Source organism: Hippocampus bargibanti, linkage group LG11 (assembly GCF_051943395.1).
Source record: "Hippocampus bargibanti isolate YZ-2025 linkage group LG11, ASM5194339v1, whole genome shotgun sequence".
Classification (NCBI taxonomy): domain Eukaryota; kingdom Metazoa; phylum Chordata; class Actinopteri; order Syngnathiformes; family Syngnathidae; genus Hippocampus; species Hippocampus bargibanti.
The window spans coordinates 14,867,538-14,887,542 of NC_142744.1; the positions used below are offsets into that span (position 1 = coordinate 14,867,538).

Below are 20,005 nucleotides of genomic sequence, written 5' to 3' on the forward strand. Positions count from 1 at the left end.
GCTTCAAAGCACCGGCGTGTTTATCACATGGCGAAGGAAATTCTGGGTATTAATTTGCCACGGTGCGAGGGGCTGCTGGGCCTGGTTCAGGCTATGATTATGTTTTGAGTTGAAAGGTGGAGCCCACTTTTACAGTTTAACCTCAACCTAGAATATATTTCATTTTTACTTGTGCAGGACAGATGCAGACGGACGGAGATGATGAGTGACAACTGAGTTTTCAGGCCAAAGCCCACCTACGGTGCCACCAATTGCTCGACAATCTCAACGCCATGGCAACAGTCACGTGCCCCATTGTGCTTTTCTCGTGGTGGTTCCCAAACAAGAATGAAAATACGGCGATTGAAAAACGGTTTCAATAATGCAAAGGCATTCTACCACGGAAACAATCTCTGTTTTGCAATGCCGGATTGTTACAAGTGAAGAGTTTCCATGTTCAAAGATTTTGTATCTGTTTTTTCTTGCCTTTGTCCATACAATAGCTTCTTTTACTTTCCTGTAAAAAAATTCCCAGCTAGTTCACAATAACAGTTTAACATTTGTCAAGTTCACAGTATTCAAAACCTTGGTTGCACTCACGAGACTGCCGGAGGGAAGCCATGCAAATTGAATGGAACTCAGCAAAAAAAAAATTAATGGGAGCAATTTATTAGGCGCCTATATTCAATTCAATGACACCTCAGGGCGATACTTCAAAGAAATGCAATGGTCAGATTTGAGGAGATTTCTAGGAACCGATTCAGACACTGAGGCTCACGTGGGACACTCTGAATCAGATAGCGAATGCAGTTTGAAATGACAACGATGAGAAGAAGCGACTTGATGCATGCTGCTCATTGATCGATCAATTTGTATTTTAACGACAAAACGGAACACATAAGTTACAGGAAGAATTTTATCTGAGTCTTTGTAAGCATCTACAATGTGTGGTTCATTGTTGACCAAAGTTGAAGAAGTGACAGGCGCATTGGTAAACTGAAATGGAACTGGACGTTGATACTCAGGAAAAAGTAAAAATCGCTTGGAAATAATTTGGCGAAATGATGTTGTGAGATCTCTCAATATGATTATAGTTGTTATTATTTAAAATTATTAACTCTTAAGACTTCTTTAAGAATTTAATCTGGAAATTTACATTCAGAATTGAAAATAGTCTCTGAAGTAATTTAATAATGTGAGCTGAAATCAATGACCGCATTCAAGCACAATTCCAGTCATCATACTGTATTTCAAAGCACAATTTACAACCACGAGAACATACCTTAGTCCAACTAGCAAGCATCTGAGCGTTTGTCTCTCTTTCACAAAAACATAGTCCCATTGTCACGAACATAAATTCCAAACAAGAAAATGAATATTGTCGAAACTATTGGATGGATCAGTTGAGCAATTCAGCCAGATCCCTAAGCTCTCATGTGAAGACAGAAAGTGTCATGATGAAGTGGACTAAACTGACTGGCTTTGACTCTCACAAGAGCTTTCAGGCTCCGCCCACCACCTTGGGGCAAAATGTGTTTCCGCCTACTTCCTCTTTCACTTCTTAGATGACAGCATCATTGACGAAGACTGTTTAGACATCCTGTAGGCACGCATACATGGGCCAGTGCCCAGGTTGAAAACATACCTGAATACATTGGAGAAAAGCCAATGACACACACACATTGACGTGATTTTGAGGAAATTTACCGCTATGGCCGCCTACTATGTGTGTTCAGCATTCATCAGCATTTGTGGCAAGTCTTGCAGCATGTGCTGGCCTTCATCGAAACGACACATGTAGAGGAAGGGGCATATTGCGAAAACACCCACTTTGCAATCTTACAAAGCCGGGAATGAGCAACTGAGTACTGGCTCATTTACGTTTGTTTAGAGTGTCAACACGGATTGGATTTTGCCCAGGTTCATTACTGTAAAACAGACGTTTCTTGGTAAATGCTGAGCAATCAGATGAAAGAATATGGTCACTGTCATCTGCTGCGGCATGTCTGATGTTCTGGCCATACTTTTAGTGACATGGAATCATAACACTATAATTTAATGCCCATTTCTCCTGTTACAGCTACAGACCCTCATCTGCATCTGTTTAAGTCATTTTGCCACTGCCTCCGTATCCCTCTCGCCACCCCCACCGAAGACGGCAGGCACTTCAAAGACCAAGTGACCACACATGAATTAAAGTTTCCTACTTGCGTGCACGCGGCTCAGGGGTGTGCTCAAATGTCGACCCACAGAAAACTCCTCTAACTGGATTCAGATGGCAATGTTTGTCCAAGGCCGTCACCAGCATCACACTGGAAGTGCGGTGAGGCTAATCATAGTGAGGTACAGGCAGGCAGCTCCCCATCCTGAGGTCATCGGGACCGATCTAGTGGTCAACGGGCTGTGTGGTCCCAGACCCCCGGATGCACCTTGGACAGTGAAAGTGGAGACACCCTGCGACTGATTATGGGTTCAATTAGGTCTACTGGTCTCAAAAGAAACAAATTCTCTAACAAACGTCTGTGTAAGCTCTCAGTCGTACAGGAGTGGTCCATCGATGAAAAGGTTTCTTCAGCCGTTACCTGTACTTCTTTAACAAACTCTAACAAACGTGTCCTATAATAGTTGTGAGGACCCTACACTGATGATGCACTTATATAAATACGTCACATACATGGTAGCTAAAACATAGTCTTTAAACTTAGCTACAGTACCACGGCATATTAACCATGACACTCTCCCAAAGAATCCATTGCAACAGTGGTTTGCAAAGGGTCCTTTCGGAGGTGAGTGACTCCTAAACAATACCCTCAGTCTGCCTGACCGCTTAAGATATATTTGCGTGGTCGCGTGCTCTTTGTCTTTACAGTCTCAGTGACGTGGTTGCATGGAAAGACTCAAGTTGACCACCCAGTCAGAACAGCATCCATTGTCAGGAAACGGAGCAGCGGCAGACAGAGGGACTACAAAGAATTATAGAGACCGGAAACTAAGGTCACGGTGACAGTCAGTCACCAGCCACGAACCGCAGTGTATAGTTGAGACGGAAATGGTCAACATCATCCTTGGTGTTTATCGTGGAATGCTGCCACGCAGTCTCGCCTGTCTGTGTGAGGTTTGAGTAATAATTGCCGGTGTGGAGTCTGTCTCCTACTTACTAGAATTCAAATGAAACCAAATAGACATACCGTGTATACTCAAATACAAGGAGGGCCACCAATCTTCAAAACACAATATTTTGTTAATTTGTTTTTTTACTTTTTTTCAACAATTGACAGTCAGTATAATCAGCATGGCCACGAAAAATGAAATTTCCACAGATTGAATACAACGTCGGCCAATGAGAACATAGAAACATAAGATGAGGCTCGCCATTGTAATCCAGTCATAGATTCTTTTTGCAGTGACGGTCATGATGATATTTGGTGAACTTCATACGGTGATGACATGGACTCCCTTTTCTTGCCCATAATTGCACACATTGAGGGTCGGGATTACCATAACTCACCCAAATGAAAGAGCGAATAATGAATTGTGGACTACAGTATTACATTTCAATGCAATCCAGAGGGACCGCATTACTTCATGTGATGACCGAATTGAAAAACAACAAAAACAAATAAGATGGAAACGGATTGAAAGAAAAAACAAGAAATGAAAGAAAACCCACTTTTGAAGTTTTGTACAAAGTGTCATTCATGTTCAAAATTCCAAATTGAACAAACTGTTAATATCATTGGAGAAAGTAGCCACGCTTTCCTCAGCGTGACAACAAACGATTGAAGTGAATGTGGAATTGGAACATGACCTAAAAGCAACTCAGGCATCAATTATGCATGAAAACAAAGGCTTATGGAACTCGGGTGATTAGTGTAAAATTTTATAGACGCACCAGGCTACCGAAAACCCACTACAAAGGTAAATAAGCCTTCTGTTACCGTGATGAAAATTGCAGGACAATGTGTAACTAGATATTATCGCCATAACTTTTCTTGCTTTTGAATATAACCCATGAGAAAATCGCTCCTAAGCTTGTAAACAACAGCAACAGGCTTTGTCCCTCACATTCCTTCAGATATGACTCTTTAGGCTTGCTTGATAAGATTGAAGAAGTACGATAAGCGATGAAACACAACAACCGCAGGTCGCCAATAATGACAAAAACAGAGCAAATTCTGAGACATACCTTGTTGGATGCCATGTCACTGACAGAGCGGTAGGTCTGGATGGTCTCCAACTGGTCCAGACACCAGTCGAGTTCCTCCATGGTTTCGAGGGTGAGCTTCTGGTAAGACTCATCTGCCAATAGACACATGGAAACGTAGTCAGGGCCCAAAGGATCTAAATCCATATTGGAACGCGCTGGCACCATGCGCGCAGGTCCAAGAGTGGCAGAATGGCTTCCCCTTCTGCCGGACTGTCCAGCTGAACAGCCAGGAGGTGCAGAGGATGACAGGGAGTTGCACACACAGAGCTCCTTCATCTTGTTGCGCGGCGCCACCTCTGAAAGTTCAGCCTAGTCCAACTCTCAGACAAGCTGAGGCTACAGTTGCTGTTTGCCGACTCTCTCAGTAGCCCTTTTCTCTCCATAGCCCGCGCTTTCGCTCAGTCATGGGCTCATCAAACCCCCACCCTCTCTCCTCCTCTCTGACACCCCCCTTGCCGCCCGCACCCCTTTGCAGACTCTCAATCGTCCGCTTAGCCGCCTCACAGTAATTTTCGACAAAACCACCAGCTTGCAGACTGTCATCTGCTGCGGCATGTCTGATGTTCTGGCCATACTTTTAGTGACATGGAATCATAACACTATAATTTAATGCCCATTTCTCCTGTTACAGCTACAGACCCTCATCTGCATCTGTTTAAGTCATTTTGCCACTGCCTCCGTATCCCTCTCGCCACCCCCACCAAAGACGGCAGGCACTTCAAAGACCAAGTGACCACACATGAATTAAAGTTTCCTACTTGCGTGCACGCGGCTCAGGGGTGTGCTCAAATGTCGACCCACAGAAAACTCCTCTAACTGGATTCAGATGGCAATGTTTGTCCAAGGCCGTCACCAGCATCACACTGGAAGTGCGGTGAGGCTAATCATAGTGAGGTACAGGCAGGCAGCTCCCCATCCTGAGGTCATCGGGACCGATCTAGTGGTCAACGGGCTGTGTGGTCCCAGACCCCCGGATGCACCTTGGACAGTGAAAGTGGAGACACCCTGCGACTGATTATGGGTTCAATTAGGTCTACTGGTCTCAAAAGAAACAAATTCTCTAACAAACGTCTGTGTAAGCTCTCAGTCGTACAGGAGTGGTCCATCGATGAAAAGGTTTCTTCAGCCGTTACCTGTACTTCTTTAACAAACTCTAACAAACGTGTCCTATAATAGTTGTGAGGACCCTACACTGATGATGCACTTATATAAATACGTCACATACATGGTAGCTAAAACATAGTCTTTAAACTTAGCTACAGTACCACGGCATATTAACCATGACACTCTCCCAAAGAATCCATTGCAACAGTGGTTTGCAAAGGGTCCTTTCGGAGGTGAGTGACTCCTAAACAATACCCTCAGTCTGCCTGACCGCTTAAGATATATTTGCGTGGTCGCGTGCTCTTTGTCTTTACAGTCTCAGTGACGTGGTTGCATGGAAAGACTCAAGTTGACCACCCAGTCAGAACAGCATCCATTGTCAGGAAACGGAGCAGCGGCAGACAGAGGGACTACAAAGAATTATAGAGACCGGAAACTAAGGTCACGGTGACAGTCAGTCACCAGCCACGAACCGCAGTGTATAGTTGAGACGGAAATGGTCAACATCATCCTTGGTGTTTATCGTGGAATGCTGCCACGCAGTCTCGCCTGTCTGTGTGAGGTTTGAGTAATAATTGCCGGTGTGGAGTCTGTCTCCTACTTACTAGAATTCAAATGAAACCAAATAGACATACCGTGTATACTCAAATACAAGGAGGGCCACCAATCTTCAAAACACAATATTTTGTTAATTTGTTTTTTTTACTTTTTTTCAACAATTGACAGTCAGTATAATCAGCATGGCCACGAAAAATGAAATTTCCACAGATTGAATACAACGTCTGCCAATGAGAACATAGAAACATAAGATGAGGCTCGCCATTGTAATCCAGTCATAGATTCTTTTTGCAGTGACGGTCATGATGATATTTGGTGAACTTCATACGGTGATGACATGGACTCCCTTTTCTTGCCCATAATTGCACACATTGAGGGTCGGGATTACTATAACTCACCCAAATGAAAGAGCGAATAATGAATTGTGGACTACAGTATTACATTTCAATGCAATCCAGAGGGACCGCATTACTTCATGTGATGACCGAATTGAAAAACAACAAAAACAAATAAGATGGAAACGGATTGAAAGAAAAAACAAGAAATGAAAGAAAACCCACTTTTGAAGTTTTGTACAAAGTGTCATTCATGTTCAAAATTCCAAATTGAACAAACTGTTAATATCATTGGAGAAAGTAGCCACGCTTTCCTCAGCGTGACAACAAACGATTGAAGTGAATGTGGAATTGGAACATGACCTAAAAGCAACTCAGGCATCAATTATGCATGAAAACAAAGGCTTATGGAACTCGGGTGATTAGTGTAAAATTTTATAGACGCACCAGGCTACCGAAAACCCACTACAAAGGTAAATAAGCCTTCTGTTACCGTGATGAAAATTGCAGGACAATGTGTAACTAGATATTATCGCCATAACTTTTCTTGCTTTTGAATATAACCCATGAGAAAATCGCTCCTAAGCTTGTAAACAACAGCAACAGGCTTTGTCCCTCACATTCCTTCAGATATGACTCTTTAGGCTTGCTTGATAAGATTGAAGAAGTACGATAAGCGATGAAACACAACAACCGCAGGTCGCCAATAATGACAAAAACAGAGCAAATTCTGAGACATACCTTGTTGGATGCCATGTCACTGACAGAGCGGTAGGTCTGGATGGTCTCCAACTGGTCCAGACACCAGTCGAGTTCCTCCATGGTTTCGAGGGTGAGCTTCTGGTAAGACTCATCTGCCAATAGACACATGGAAACGTAGTCAGGGCCCAAAGGATCTAAATCCATATTGGAACGCGCTGGCACCATGCGCGCAGGTCCAAGAGTGGCAGAATGGCTTCCCCTTCTGCCGGACTGTCCAGCTGAACAGCCAGGAGGTGCAGAGGATGACAGGGAGTTGCACACACAGAGCTCCTTCATCTTGTTGCGCGGCGCCACCTCTGAAAGTTCAGCCTAGTCCAACTCTCAGACAAGCTGAGGCTACAGTTGCTGTTTGCCGACTCTCTCAGTAGCCCTTTTCTCTCCATAGCCCGCGCTTTCGCTCAGTCATGGGCTCATCAAACCCCCACCCTCTCTCCTCCTCTCTGACACCCCCCTTGCCGCCCGCACCCCTTTGCAGACTCTCAATCGTCCGCTTAGCCGCCTCACAGTAATTTTCGACAAAACCACCAGCTTGCAGACAAGGCAGTACGCTGCCTCCCTGCAGTTGGTTTATTAACCACAACATGAAAACAGCCACCCTCCTGTAAATGGTGAGCACACTAAGCTGCAGACCAGAGGTGCTTGAAAATTGAATTTTGGTGAATGAATCCTTCCTTATCTGTTTTATCAAATGCATCATGAAGTGATTGGGTGCACTTTTGTCAGTACTGAAATGACAGCTACTTAACCTGCCTAAAAAGGCAGATGTGTTCTCCATAAACTCAGATGAACTGCAGCAGGAACTCCTGTCACGCCACCTCACTTCCCCAAACGACTCGTTCACCTCACTCACAGGCTCATGGAGGAAGAAGGGGTGTGGATTATATCAGACATCAAACCCTGTTTGCACAAGTAACGAAAGGGGCATACTTTGACTCTGACGTTGGCGAGAGTCCAAACCCGGACCAAGCTATGTGCCAAGAAACCAAAGTACTTCCTATTTGACCCTGAACTTCCATAAAACACGGAGCAGAATCAATACGAGGTCGCGGAGTGGCTCCAAAAGGACAATCAAGTGAACCATTCATGTGACAAGTGGGGGAAAAGGGAGCCATGAGGAATATTTCAATAATAAAATGCAAAGAAGCAAATTCAAATAAAATGACAAATGTGTTTATTCAAAAAAATTGTGCCCGAAAGTAGTTGACGCTGCACACATCTGGATTTTCCCCACCGTTCTTTTTCCTTGAAAAAGACCCATCGACATCATAAGCATCACACATGGAATACATTTACCCCATCTGGCTAGCACAACACGGCAGTCAGCATGCTGCGCCCCATTTTACGTCAGTATAGCAGATCAAAGCACTTCAGAGCTCCGAATTGGCAAATACACCCTGAATCAGGGCAAAGAAGTTCAATGAAATCTCTTCGCACACGTGTGCTGCTGATAAAATAAAATTTTAAAAACGACCATCACAAAAATGTATTGCATACGAGAACCAAGAGTCAGGGGCCAATATGGAGATGGGCTTTGAGCATTGTGGCCCATTTGGCTTCTTGTTTCTGATGTTAGAAATATTCCCATGAATTTGAGCACCTAGTCTGGACTGCAAAGTACCCTTGGCTGGAAACGACTAGTTACCAAGCGTTGTGGCAAAACTATTCCAATAATCAAGGCATCCAAGTCACATAAAAGTCAGTGGCAAAGAACGAGTCAACATCAAAGCCATTTACGTAATGAATAAATAAACAAATAAATAAAATACGGTAAGCCGCTGAAACTTACATCAACGTACGGAGCGCTTGGCTGCTATGCTGCCAAGAAGGTGCGACCACATTCTGCTTCAGTTCCCTTCAGTCCCGGTGAATGGAAACAGGCAGTTCAAAAAGAGTCGTTCAAAATCAAAAGCAAAAGCTGCAAATTACGTCGTGGTCATTTTTTATGATTAGTCTTCAGAACAAATGTTCTTTTGTGTTCTGATTCCAAAATGTTTGCTGTAGGTCAGTGACTGCAGTCGTAGCCTTTAGACTGTTAACTTGCCCTAATTCCAACTTGCTACTGAATTAAGTGAGCGTGTATCATTATCCCCGTTCTTACAGTAAAACATTTTGAGAACGTACACAAACGGATCCTGTTGACTTCCAGTAAATGTCACAAACTGTATTTTGTTGAATATTTTGATTTGTGGTTTGACATCCAGCACATTTTGGTTTCAATGTTGGGATTTAGTTCTGGTTTGTTTTCTTACGACTCCTCTTTGTATCGTGTATGTCTGCTCATTACGTCTTTGTTTCTCCAGTCACCTGACCACATTCCGACTGGGCGGCCGGAGTCACCACGCCAGTCACCCGTTGCTCCGGCGGCGTACAGTCTGCGGCTGCCGTGTGACAACCATCCTTTGCCCGAGCACATTATTACAAGTCTGCAGTCCCCCTTTTGCCCACTTTGACTTATCATGCATGTGTCACCTGTGTTTTAATAATATTTGGGATTTTAATTTGACGTGGTGATTGATAATTTCCCATTCTAATAATGTTATTTTCTGTTAATGTTTGAATGTGTTTTCTCTGTGTCTCATGTTTTTGCCTCCATCTGTTCTTGTCAGCATGTCTTGTCCAAGTGTGCCTCATTGTCTCTTCTGTTTGTATTGAATTCAAACAGATTAAGAACCAGTGCTCTGAATATTACGGTGGGTGTGGATGTGAGCGGAGCGAAGATTTTTTTTCGATGGTTGCTTTTCAGTTTTGCTATTCAAGAAAGGATTAGAATTATTTTGGACAAGCTATTTCTTTTTAAATATGTCCAATGTTGTTAATTATTTGATATATGTGAAATTTGTGCTTCATTTTCATTTAAATATATCCACCCCTACCCCAAAATCAACTCAAATAAATTAAAAGTTTTGGATTGAACTGTTTTCTTGCATTCCCGGTGTGGCGCCAGATGAAAATGCTTTAATTATCCTCACATTTAGGGATACAAAGCTACCAGTGGTGACATTTTGTATATCACTGTCACTAGTCAAAATTGATGTGACGCACGTTCCGCACCTACACCCACACACTGCGCAGGGTACTTTTCCAGACTTTTATTTTTCTATGGAGGTCTATTTTTCATCCGGGGGTCCTAATGCCTCGGCCATATGCAGGCGGCTTCTATGAGGACAACAGGCCTCAGTGTCCAGACACACTCGGTCTGCTTCCCAGCTCTCCCATATAGGGCCACAAACCAGCCTCTGTGAGCGGCATCAACAGCACTAACAACACTGGCTGGGCTAAAACATCCCCCTCCAAATCCATTCCTGGCCAAGACACCTTCCGCTCTCATACACCTCACACTGCCCCCCTCTGTGCTCATTCGACCCCCCAAACCTGTTTCCTTGGCTGTCTGGCTCAAGTGTGGTTAGCAAAAGTGCACTGCCTTATCCGTAATGCCACCTTGAGAAGGTTTTCAGCCAGCACCAACAGGAGAAGATGATTCCTTTAATGCACAGGCGTTATATAAGGGAATATAAAACTATTCGTTCAATGACATGTAATGAGCCCTAAAAGCTGGTTTGGGGGAAGCCAAGATTAATGGGTTTATGTGTTCTTTCAGAAACACCTAAAAAGAAACTAAAATATTTTATTAATAACTCGAGACGTGTGTGTGGATGTGTATGTGTATGTGTGAGCCACTTACTGGATAGAGATGAAGTTGACGTGAATGTTGGGATGAGTGTTGAGTTTATTCATGCTTATCTGACTTGTCAGGAAATATGTGCAGATAGGCTTGAGTCACCAGTTCGCTTCAAGCTATCATGTACGCTAACACACATCCTTCATTGTGACCTCATGGCATTTTGTATGAGAGACAAAGGGTGCGCAGGGGGGTGAGAGAGCAAGAGCAGGAGAGAGTGTGCGGGAGAGAGAAACCAATGTGCAACCAACATGTGCAATAATGTTCCGTTATACTTTTGACTTGGCCACGACACGTGACACTGACAAATGACTGAAATCACCTTATTGCAACTCTTCTTTTCCTTTCGGCTTTTCCCTTCAAGGGGTCGCCACAACAAATCAAGAAAGAAAAATGAAGTTGGGGATATGATTTACTTTTATATGTACAAAGGGGACTGGTCGGCTCAAATGCAAAGCAGTTCAATGTGTTAGTGAATTAAAACAACATCAAGCAGATCTACAACTGCATTTCTATTAACATATTCCTCTTCCCTATAATTTGCCGTGACATCTCTTAATAATAATTTGATGTTGATTTAGCACGTGATGGGTGATTATTTTTTTTTTATTTTCATGTGACCGTGGGGCCTTATGTAAGTCAGTTCCATTGGTGTTACATTTTTAGTTTTCCTTTTCACACCGGTAATTTTCCGGCCAAAAAAAGCTAGCGATCATGAGAAGCATAAAAAAATGATGTACACGATATCTTCTAGCCTTTGTTTTGTGGATTTGTACTTGTTTTTTGTAGATGAGGTCAACGGTTTTTGTAGACTGAGTGGAAATGACAAAAACTAAACATTCAGGCCAATACCACAACCACTCTACCCAGAGACTGTCTTCTCTCAAGAGCCACCTTGAATTTTGATGAGATAGTTTACAATTGTGACAGAATGTCTTCACCTATCAAAACGAAAGACTTAAGTTGTTATACAAACATAAGCGTGCACACACTTAATCACGTCCTGTTTGACGACCCTCGAACAATGCACCATGCAGCTTTGTTGGCACGGGACAGCTTGAAGGATGTGCCGCAACAAGCTTTATGACTCTGCTGACGTCAATGACATAATTCAAATACTTAACCAAGCTGCAGCTTCCAGCCCTCAGGATCCTCTCCTTTGGCTGTGAGCCCGGAAAACCTGAACTGGATTCTTTCTGCGCATACGGATTTCCGTCACTAGCCCAGACCAAACTGGAGTAGGGAAGCCTGTGAGACTACTACTGGACAAATCAGTTCGGGGAATCTGTGAGAGAGCCACGAAAAGCAATGCACTTCAAATGTAAAGGAGTACAATGAAAATTGGACATTTTAAAAATGTTCCGCCCCTCTTTCACTTGTGTTGATTGTGCTGTTCACAAAATTTTATTCTAAAAGGCATCGAATAAATATTAACTATCCAATGCCAGTACAAATCTCCTTTGGACGATTTATACTGTGTCTGTGACGCCTGGAATGACATGCAGCTCATGCTACGGACAGCCATTTCAGATGATTCAGAAGTGACGGTCAAGGACGTCACAGCCAAGCTTTGCACTATGTGGTTATCAAGTATAACACAGAGCAAAGCCTACAATCTGAATCAGTGAGGGAAGAATGAGCCCTTTGTCGGCCGCTGGACTCACGGGACAAAGGTTTGATTGGGTCAGGAACACTGAAAACTCACATGATCAACATTTGAGTCATTTTACATTCAACAGAGCTGGATGATAACGCAAAACAGTGTGAGGTGGAAAAGTAAAAGACCCCTGACTCCCCCTCATCTTGCAGCTCGTGACCGTGGCCATGTGTTTCTGGTTCATTTCAGTCCTCCCTTGTCAAATTTTATTTCAGTGGTTGAAATTGACAGGTTATTCTTTACGTAACTTTCTATCGACATATTGACAGAACAATCTGGCCAACTAATACTTGGTTCCGAATATTGCTTAATTGGGGGAATTCAAGATGGACTGCAATGGATCTTTTAGCGCTATTAGAGAATTTTTTTTTTGCGAACACAAATGCAAAACAGGAAAAATCTGGTCCCCTTTTCCGTTCAGACAGATGAGAAAATGAGACAGAAAGGAGCCAAAGGAACAATCGCTGTTCCTCAGGAGCAGGTGTGAGTTCTTTTGTTTTCTCTTAAGTATCTGATGACATACTGGATGGTGAAAAAGGGAGGGTCGCAGACTGCATTCAAAACACCACGTGTGACGAATGTGTCTTTATTTTCCCCCCTTTTGTTAACAGACAATTGAATGCATAAGTAATCGGTCAAGGTTGCGAGAAGTGAGGCGCACGCAATTAGAGACTTTAGTGTTGTCTTGTTTTATTTTTCCTGTTGCGCGATGTTGCAGCGACCCATATAGGAAGTCGAGATCGCTGGCTTTGAAGGCCTTGCTGACGTCAATCAGGCTTGAAGAACCAGTGCAGCAGGAAACAATGTCCATAACTCACTCCCCTGCTCTCCATCTGTACTTTCACAACATCTCTTCAGACTGGAAATGTGGACTTTTTTGGTTTAAGGCTCAAATGATTCAATCGCTGACCTAATCTTCAGCCAATGTCTACTTTTAATTGGTGAATGGTTATTTTTGAGCTGAAAATGAAAAAAAAACATTTGGGGCAGGATTATAGTGTGACATGTTACTGTTGTTACCATTATTTTTACACAGGCATGTCTCCATCCATTTTCTATTACCCTCTTTTGGGTCACGGGTGACTTGGGGACTAACTGACTTTACGCCAGTGGTTGGGTACGTCCTGTGCTGGCCGCCAATCAATCACAGGACCAAATAACCCTCCACACTCACATTCATACTTAAGGGCAGTTTTGTCTTGAATTCATTAACCTTGTGTGTATAGTTTTTTTTAACGCTGATGGAAACCGCAATGTACCCAAGAAATCCCCCATTGTGTTCATTAAAGCCTTGAGCAGAGCATCGTCACAGCATAAACTGACTTTGTGATTCTTGAATGCGTCAGACTAAACACACTGCTGCACGTCATTGCAAGCCGCAACGTGAGCCCTTCCCTTGTGTTACCAAATTATTCAGGGAAGGTCATCTGAGTGAGCTGCTTTCACAGGCAGTAAGAGGCTGAACTTACCCGACAGGCAGACTTTTGCCACCGGAGATTGATTTGCAGCAGGAGACCTCCTATCATAACACGTCAACAGAAATAGAAAAATAAATGCTACAAAAAAGGAAAATATAATGTCTTTTTAATGATTACATTTATTTTTCTTTCCCTTTCATATGTACAAGATTGATCGACTTTTGTTACATATTACAGTGAATGAAGTTCATTCCTTCTTCCTCCAAAACAGCTATAAAGTAATGTAGCATTCTATATCAAACTCAACATGAGCAAAAAAACAGCGCTTGTATTTATGTTAAATTTAATCTTCATTTGGTATGAGTCAATCGAGATGTCTTCGAGGAATTTTGAATAAAATATTTTTGGTACAGCGGCGCCCCCAAGTGAAAATCTTTAAAACTGAGACATTGCTGTACCTTGCAGTAAAACTTTTACGATGCACAAAAAAAGAAAGAAAAAAAGAAAAGAAAAGCACAACATATTGACTTACTTATTGAATGCACAGTTCGCATTTGTCAATGTGGTGAAATTATTCCTGACCGTCCGAAGGCTTGCCAGAACCTGGAAAAACAATTTAGAAACAATTTATTTATTTAAATATTTATTAGTTATCAAAAAGCAACGAAGCAAGAGAATGATTCCGTTTTTAAGTGTAATGCAGATCGCACAACAATTATTTGTTTGACATTGTCAAGGAAAGAACCAAAAAGCAGATGAATAAAAGCAAATAAAATTGGTATTGACTATGATGCGCAGATTTCCTGTTCAGGTTCATTGTGATCTGGAGCCAAACTAAGCTGACATCCGGCTAAAGGTCAACTATGTACATTGTGAAATGTTCGTCAGTCCATCATATGGCACGCGCAGATACTTATCGCTGCAAGTGAAGTCATGCTGCCCTGCATGGACTTCAATTAACCATGACACAGTGACTTAGAGACAGTTTAGTGTTCCACGAACCGAGCACACGTGTTTTTGGAATGTGGGACGAAAAGGGAATTGCCAGGGTGAAAAAAAAATGCAGGCATGGGAAGAATATGGAAAAACTCCACACAGAAAGCTTGGAGCTGGGATCCAACCTTCTACCTCTGCACTGTGAGGCCGACACACTCACGAGTCGGATCATTGCACAACAAAATATTAGTCATTTTCGGTTTTTAAAAAGTGAAGTGACCTAAACAATACAACAATCTCAAAACAAAACAATTTCATTACTTTGCTGCTGTGAATTGTGAATTTCTCCACTGTGAGACTACCGGTGTATAAGGCGCACCCAAAGGCCTTCCCTTTCTTCAAAACATGACCCAGCGCGTTATATGTGAAGTAATATTGAGCCACAATAGGTCTCGCAACTACTGTCAGCAGCCACCGATTGACTCCATTTCCCTGTAGAAGAAGTAGTGCCTAACCCCAGCCTCTACTGTAGCACCTTATAACGTGGTGTGCCTTATATTTGGAAAACTTTCATGTTTTTATATATTGTATTTGGAAAACATATTACATTCATTGAAGGTGCACTTTATGGTCCGGTGCGCCTTATACAGTATATGGAAAAAGTTTGAAAATACACAATTCATTGGGGTGTGCCTTACACACCAGAAAATATGGTAATTAAAGTTAATTTAATCTAATACAATCTGGATTTTGTAAATCAGATGGGATAGCCTCAATCATATCGCGCAATCTTACAGAGGATTGGCAATGGATGGTTGAAGTCTAAAAAATTATGTGGAGTCGATAGCGTAAAACAGAGCAATTTAAAATGCAACTAAATAAGTAGCCACTAGAAGGCAGAAAAGATAATGTTACTACATTGCAACAGCCCAGAGGGAATTTATATGCTTGCTTAGGAGCAGCTGATTACCTGGGCAAAGGGGGTCACTATCAAGTCTTCTCCGTGGCTAAAATGAAAGGGAAAAAAAACAGTGATTAAATAAAAGTGTCCCAATGAATAATGATTGGAAACGACTTACAATTCTCCAATGATTGATGAATTTCGAGAAAGCGACTTTGGTGATAATTCATAGTCGCTGTCGGAGCGGTAGAGGAAGGACTCTCGACGCTGACCGTGACTCGCCAGGTTGGGATGAAGAACGAGGCCTAAATTCGGAGAGGCTTGAGGGTCAGAAGGACTACAGCACAATGATGGGCCATTCTCTCCCTCCAAGCTGAAGGCAAGAAGCCAAAAAGAGCATTTATAAGGTTTTAGGAAAAACATGAAACTCAACAAGATGCCAGAGGATGCCATCTTGTGCGACACTCTCACATATCCCATCAAGTCGAGTGGTGGTTTCATAAAATATAAAATATAGTCACTTGTGTGTCCTTGACCTAGATTTGAAATGCATCTATTTTGCACAAATAAATACTGTAAGTATGCTATGCTGGTCAAACAGCTTGGTCTCACGAGAATAATTCCCTGGGGGTTCTTTGTTCATTCATACTTGTTCATCATCAAGTAATCATAGTGATTCTTGCAGGGATAAAGTAACACATGTGACTATATACAGTATGTCACATGTGATAAATGCAATGATTCAAAGAAAATGCCCTTAGTGTTAATTTAAAAAAATTTAAGTAATATTTTTTTATACTTTTCCCAAGATTTCACTTCCACTTACTTTCAATTCGACTTTGAACAGCAAAAGCCTCACCTGTTGGGGTCAGCCTTTGTGATGTCAATCCGGGGCAGAGAAGCGATTGGGAGACTGGTCGGCCTGGCGTGAGTCACTGGGTCATCCACCGGGGACACCAAACTTCCCCGCTCCCGCTCCCTCTCTGACTGTCGCCATGACAACGGAGGCAGCTGCAGGTTGCCAGAAAAGCGCCGATGGACTTTGCACAACTCTACTCCAAGGGTGCTGCCCGGAGAGTATTGCCCTCCGGGAGGATCCTTCCTATCCTGATAAAATAATTGTATCAAATTGAAGCTCAGACCACGCAAACAGAAAAAGCACAAATCGAGACGGATACAGTGGAGGAAAAAAGGATTTCAAGACTTGGTGTAGCATATGAGGAAGGGTGAAGAGTGACTTTGAAGTGATAAAAAAATATAGCAGTACAGTCATCGTCAGTATTTCCAATATACAGTAATCCCTCGTTTATCGCGGTTAATGCACCCGCGATAAACGAAAAACCGTGATGTAGCGAACCCTACATGGATTGTTGAATTTAGACGTGTACAAAAAATATTTATAAGGCCAAATTCAGTGGAACACAGTACATGACATGCATAAAGAAACAAAGCAAATGATTGTAGTACAGTACAAAACTATTGCAATAAAGTAAACAGTCCACTATAAACAAGTACTGTATATACAGTATAATAATTACTGGTACACTACTCATCTTTTTTGATGTAACGCACCGTGGATTTAGTGACATTGTAATGCCGTGTAACAGTGGCATCACGTTGACCTTCCCCCAGTTTGTTGAGTAATTGTACTTTTTCACTCACCGTCATCATTTTACTTTTCTTTTTGAGTTCATTGGATGAACTCGAAGGCATGGTGTGTTTAGGAGCCATTGTTGGGGGGTGTATTAAGTACAAATGAAAATACGTGAATACATACAGTACGTAACCTGAACTCACGAGATGCTAGAAAAGGAGGAGGGATAAGCATTCAGGTAGATTGAAGGCTGTTCAGTAGTCATGACACTACTAGGCCAATCAGTTTCGGCCGGAGTCAGCACGAAAACAAATGATCAAAGAAAAACGGAGTTAACATGAATAAACAAAGTCAAGACGAGTAATGTACAGTAAGCAAAGTGATGAAAATGTTTACATTAATAGTTTCATTCTCAGGTGTGGCCAAATAAAATCAATGTTGTTGGTTACTGAACTAATGTACGGTTTTATTCATTTACAGCGCAGTAATGCCTCAAAATGGATGAATCAATAAAAAAAAAAAAAATAACAGTAAATCGAATGAATGCTGCATGCTGCTCTCTGTGACCACTGTTGTTTCACACTGCTGCACTGTAGTGACTTTCGATGCCATTTGCGGCCTTTTTTTTAGGTTCGAAAAAAAAATCCGAGATGCATCATGGGCCGCGATAATCGAACCGCGAAGAAGCAAATGATTACTGTATTTAAGATTAGAAATGTGTACATAAGTGACTTTGAAAATGATCCGGAAACATGGGAGCAAGCGGTCTGCTCCTCTCGAGGAGTCTTTCTGCTGACTTTGCAGGGCCTTCTTGGAAATGTCATCACTCTGATCTATAGTGCCTGCTTATGAGACACAGGGTCTAGTATTACTTGCACTGGGGGCAAAAAAAGGGAAAATTGAGTCTCGAGAAGCAACGCACGCTTTCAACTGAGAACAAATTTACAAATATCCTTGTCAATATTTTACTGTGGTGCAGCAGAATTGTATCTCAATTGACTATTGATGGCATTACGGACATCCAAACATAATTGGAGTACTTTTTTGATTTCTCAGTTGAAATGGCAACTGCTGGATGAAACGTTCCAATTTCATTTTGTCTTTTCAGCCATTGATGTGATCCTGATTGCCATAAAATATAAAACATCACATTGAGAAACAACCACCTTGATCATCTACAGCGATTTAGGGTCATGAAAGGAACTGAGCAGATATTAGAGGCAGGACAAAGCCCCAATGTTGAAGGGAGGTGAAGTGGATGATGAAAGAGTTTTTTTGCCTAAATTACTCGTCTTTACCAGTGTTTCCCAATCAATGGGCCGAAGAATTTCTTTCCACAACTATAGGTACTGTAAATATGCTCAGTCATTTCATCATTCCCATCAATAAAATGGTACATGTGCGCTAAAAATGTTGACTGACCAAGAGCTTAATAAGACAACAAGTGGAGCAGATGGTGCTCTGGTGCAGCCGTCACAACCTGGAGCTGAACACGCGCAAGACAGTAGAGATGGTCGTGGACTTCAGGAAACATCCATCACAACAACTACCCCTCACACTATCCAACTGCCTCGTGTCAACCGTTGAGACCTTCAAGTTCCTGGGAATCACAGTCTCCCAGGACATGAAGTGGGAGGTCAACACCAACTCTATCCTGAAAAAGGCCCAACAGAGAATGTACTTCCTGAGGCTGCTAAAGAAGCATGGCCTGCCACAGGAGGTGCTGCAACATTTCTACACGGCTGTCATCGAATCCATCCTGTGTTCTTCCATCACCGTTTGGTTCGGGCCTTCACAAAAATGGACAAAATCCAACTTCAATGGACAGTTAGGACGGCGGAAAAAAATCATTGGCACCGCCCTACCCACTCTCGAGGACTTGCACACTGCAAGAATCCAAACTAGGGTGCGGAAAATCCTACTGAACCCTTCGCACCCTGCCCACCCTCTTTTCCAGCTACTCCCCTCAGGCTGTCACATCTCGTTGCCATCCGGGGCGCGCCCCGCCCCTCCTGTCACCTCCTCCGCCAATCTTGGGAGACGGCCCCTCCAATCATCATTCACCTGGGTTCCCACAGCTGATTGTCATTCACTGATTGTGCCTTCTGCCTATATCTGTCTGTCGCTCACTACCGTCTCCGTCGGAGTATTTTTGGTCATTGCCGTTTCCACTTCCGTGTTGCCAGGTCTGCTGTCATTTAGTTATCTTCCTCCACTCTTCCCTGTTTGTTATTATTTGATGCATGTTCCAGTAAAGACTCTTGATCCATCCAAGCCTGTCACGCCGTGTATTTCGGGTCCTTCCCTATCGCCAAGATTCCGTCGCTCGAGTTCTGCCTCTTTGCACTCGAGCGTCGTAACACAGGCAGGCGCTACCGATCCATGCGCACCAAACCCAGCAGACATTTAAACAGCTTCTTCCCCCAAGCAATTAACTCTTTGAACAGTAGCCCAAATGGAACCGTATCGTGCCTCTTTGCTATTTTTTGATGATGATATAAGTGCAGCGACAGCGTGTTCGACCGGAAACAAATTGCCTGTGTGTTCTACATACTTGGCAATAAAGATGATTCTGATTCTGATAAGAAGATAATACAATACATATCTGGCTACCTAGCTGGCTATGTATTTGCTATCTATTAGCTAACTAGCTAGCTATTAGCGATGTGGATACCTAGCTTTCTATCTTTTTGAGTTATTGAGTGAACGCTGGCGTGTGTGGCTGACACTGCTCAAACACAGAAAAACGTATCCTGTGACTGTAAAGTGACCTTGAGAGTTTTGAAAGGCGCTTCGAAATGAAATGTATTATTATGATATAAATTTTTAGAGCACTTTAATAATAGCTGAAGCTGTAACAAAGTGCGTCACATGG

At 42.7% G+C, this 20,005-nt stretch overlaps 1 protein-coding gene across 2 annotated transcripts in view; it reads right to left on the minus strand.

Moving 5' to 3' along the window:
* LOC148891742 (3',5'-cyclic-AMP phosphodiesterase 4B-like) overlaps window positions 1–20,005 on the minus strand; it is a 41,122-nt gene that overhangs the window by 13,018 nt on the left and 8,099 nt on the right. The window contains exons 3-8 of one of the 2 annotated variants that reach the window (XM_089007853.1): window positions 16,396–16,643; window positions 15,715–15,909; window positions 15,606–15,642; window positions 14,232–14,302; window positions 13,751–13,800; window positions 6,925–7,037 (exon numbers count right to left, since the gene is read on the minus strand). In XM_089007853.1, the coding sequence (XP_088863979.1) occupies window positions 6,925–7,037; window positions 13,751–13,800; window positions 14,232–14,302; window positions 15,606–15,642; window positions 15,715–15,909; window positions 16,396–16,643 (714 nt within the window). Of the gene's footprint in view, window positions 1–4,165; window positions 4,551–6,924; window positions 7,038–13,750; window positions 13,801–14,231; window positions 14,303–15,605; window positions 15,643–15,714; window positions 15,910–16,395; window positions 16,644–20,005 lie in introns of those variants that run through there. The other variant, XM_089007852.1, reaches the window with a different exon arrangement.